This window comes from Gekko japonicus, unplaced genomic scaffold (assembly GCF_001447785.1).
Source record: "Gekko japonicus isolate JY-2015 unplaced genomic scaffold, Gekko_japonicus_V1.1 scaffold4962, whole genome shotgun sequence".
Classification (NCBI taxonomy): domain Eukaryota; kingdom Metazoa; phylum Chordata; class Lepidosauria; order Squamata; family Gekkonidae; genus Gekko; species Gekko japonicus.
In genome coordinates, this window is record NW_015166587.1 from 3,595 (window position 1) to 5,879 (window position 2,285).

At 45.0% G+C, this 2,285-nt stretch overlaps 1 protein-coding gene across 1 annotated transcript in view; it reads right to left on the reverse strand.

Annotated features, from left to right (window-relative positions):
• Positions 1–1,976: 1,976 nt before the first annotated feature.
• The window catches only part of UCKL1 (uridine-cytidine kinase 1-like 1), a gene marked incomplete at its 5' end in the record, with an annotated part of 51,578 nt that continues 51,269 nt past the window's right edge, over positions 1,977–2,285 (reverse strand). The window contains one exon of the mRNA XM_015412374.1: positions 1,977–2,279. Within this exon, the coding sequence (XP_015267860.1) occupies positions 2,203–2,279 (77 nt within the window). The remainder of the gene's footprint in view (positions 2,280–2,285) is intronic.

Sequence of the window (2,285 nt, forward strand, 5' to 3'; positions counted from 1 at the left end):
AGTAATAATATAATATAGTGAAAAATAATATGGTGAAAAATAGCAAACTCCTGACAACCTAGCAGTTCGAAAGCAAGAAATTGCAAGTAGATAAATAGGTACCACTTCGGTGGGAAGGTAACAGCGTTCCATGCGCCTTGGTGTTTAGTCATGCCGGCCACATGACCACGGAAACGTCTTCGGACAGCGCTGGCTCTTCGGCTTTGAAACGGAGATGAGCACCGCAACCCTAGAGTCGGATTCGACTGGCTTTCGAGCAAGGGAACCTTTACCTTTACTGTAAACAATTATAAAGTTGGTGGTGTGTCACAACAATAGGAGGAGTCCACGTTGTTGTTGTTGTTCAGTCGCACAGTCGAGTCCGACTCTTCGCGACCCCATGGACTAGATCAAATCCGCATGGTCAAAGCAATGGTATTCCCAGTAGTCATGTATGGCTGCGAGAGTTGGACTATAAGGAAGGCCGAGCGCCGAAGAATAGATTCTTTTGAACTATGGTGCTGGAGAAGACTCTTGAGAGTCCCTTGGACTGCAAGAAGATCAAATCAGTCAATCCTAAAAGAAATCAACCCTGACTGTTCCCTGGAAGGCCAGATAATGAAAATGAAGCTCAAATACTTTGGCCACCCACTGAGAAGGGAGCACTCACTTGAGAAGACCCTGATGCTGGGAAAGATTGAAGGTCAAAGAAGACGGGGACGGCAAAGGATGAGATGGTTAGACAGTGTCAGAGATGCAACAAACATGAAACTGAGCAAACTTCAGAGGACAGCGGAAGACATAGTCATAACATTTTCCAAACAGCCTTTACAAAGACGCCCATTCCAGAACCTATGATTCGCTTCTTACACTATAAACCTTGTGGTCTGTCGAAATTGCTGGAATCAGGTTCCACTTACACAGCCGGGAATCTTCCAAGTATCTAGAACGGGCGTCTTTGCAAAGGCTGTTTGGACAATGTTATGACTATGTGGATTTCTCCTATCAAGTTACACTGACGACATGGACTTTATGTCTTATCTTCAAAGGAGGAAATATTGCATCTTAAATCTTATTACAGTTACAGTATGCATTAATGTTGTTGTTGTGACACCACCAACTTGTTTAATATATTATTTTGGCAATCTTTGATGGTGTATATTTGGGACTCCTGTAACACTAGTCTTTTTCCCTTGATGTTTGGATATACTGATTTGCAAGCATAGCATATTTGGAGTTTTTAAATGTGGATATGGTCAGCTTGAGTCCTTAGAACATACTTTACTGGAGTGTAAAATCCCTTTCAATAGCTTATGTGAATTTACCATCTGGGGGAAAAAACCCAGTCCAGTTTTTCTTCGTAGATGAGGATCGGAAAACTACCTTAGCAGTTGCGAAATATTTAGCTGCAGTGCTTGCCTGTAAGAGGGTTTGTAAGCAGCTTACAATCTCCATTCCCTTCCCCTCCCCACAACAGACACCCTGTGAGGGAGGTGGGGCTGAGAGAGCTCTCTCGAGAACTGCCCTTGAGAAATCAGCTCTGAGAGGACTTGTGACTGACCTAAGGTCACACCAGCAGCTGCATGTGGAGGAGTGGGGGAATCAAACCCGGTTCTCCCAGATTAGAATCCGCACTCCTAACCACTACACCAAACTAGCAGCACCCATTAATTGATATTTCTTAAATCTACTGATATTATTGCTCTCCTCCCGCTATCAGGAAATATCAGGAAATGAGGCTCTAACTGCTTGGCAATATTGCCCCTCTTAAGGAGCATCACAGCAGAGCCAGAAAGGGGGAAAGTGTCTGCCCCAGTAGCCTGGTTAGAAGCAAGAGGAAAGAAGCGGCTTCAGCCACACACTAACCAAAGGCAGGAAGCCCTTTGGGGCTAAAGCGATAGGCACCCGACACCCTGTACTTGAAACTCAGTTGAAACTTTATTTTTTTTTAATAAAATAAGTTATATTAAAACTTTTAAATTAAAATAAATCTGCTCTAGACTCAGAAACACTCGTGTGCACATACAAAGACAGCGAGGATCCAGTCTCTCTCTCTCTTTTTCTCTCTCTATTAGAAAATACATCCTAGGCCTCAAGTGCATCAGAGAACAATGATTCTGCCGAGGGTTCTTTGCCGGTGCTTGGGGGGCGGCCGGGGAAGCGGGGGTCAGGCGCTGAAGCTTCCTTTCCTTCACAGTGGCTCCTCAGAAGAAGAGGCAGCGGCTAAGCATCCAGGACATCTTCCTCGTCGCTCCAGTCCAGAGGAGCGTCCGTGCCAAAATAGCGGTCTCCGAAGTTTCCTAGCC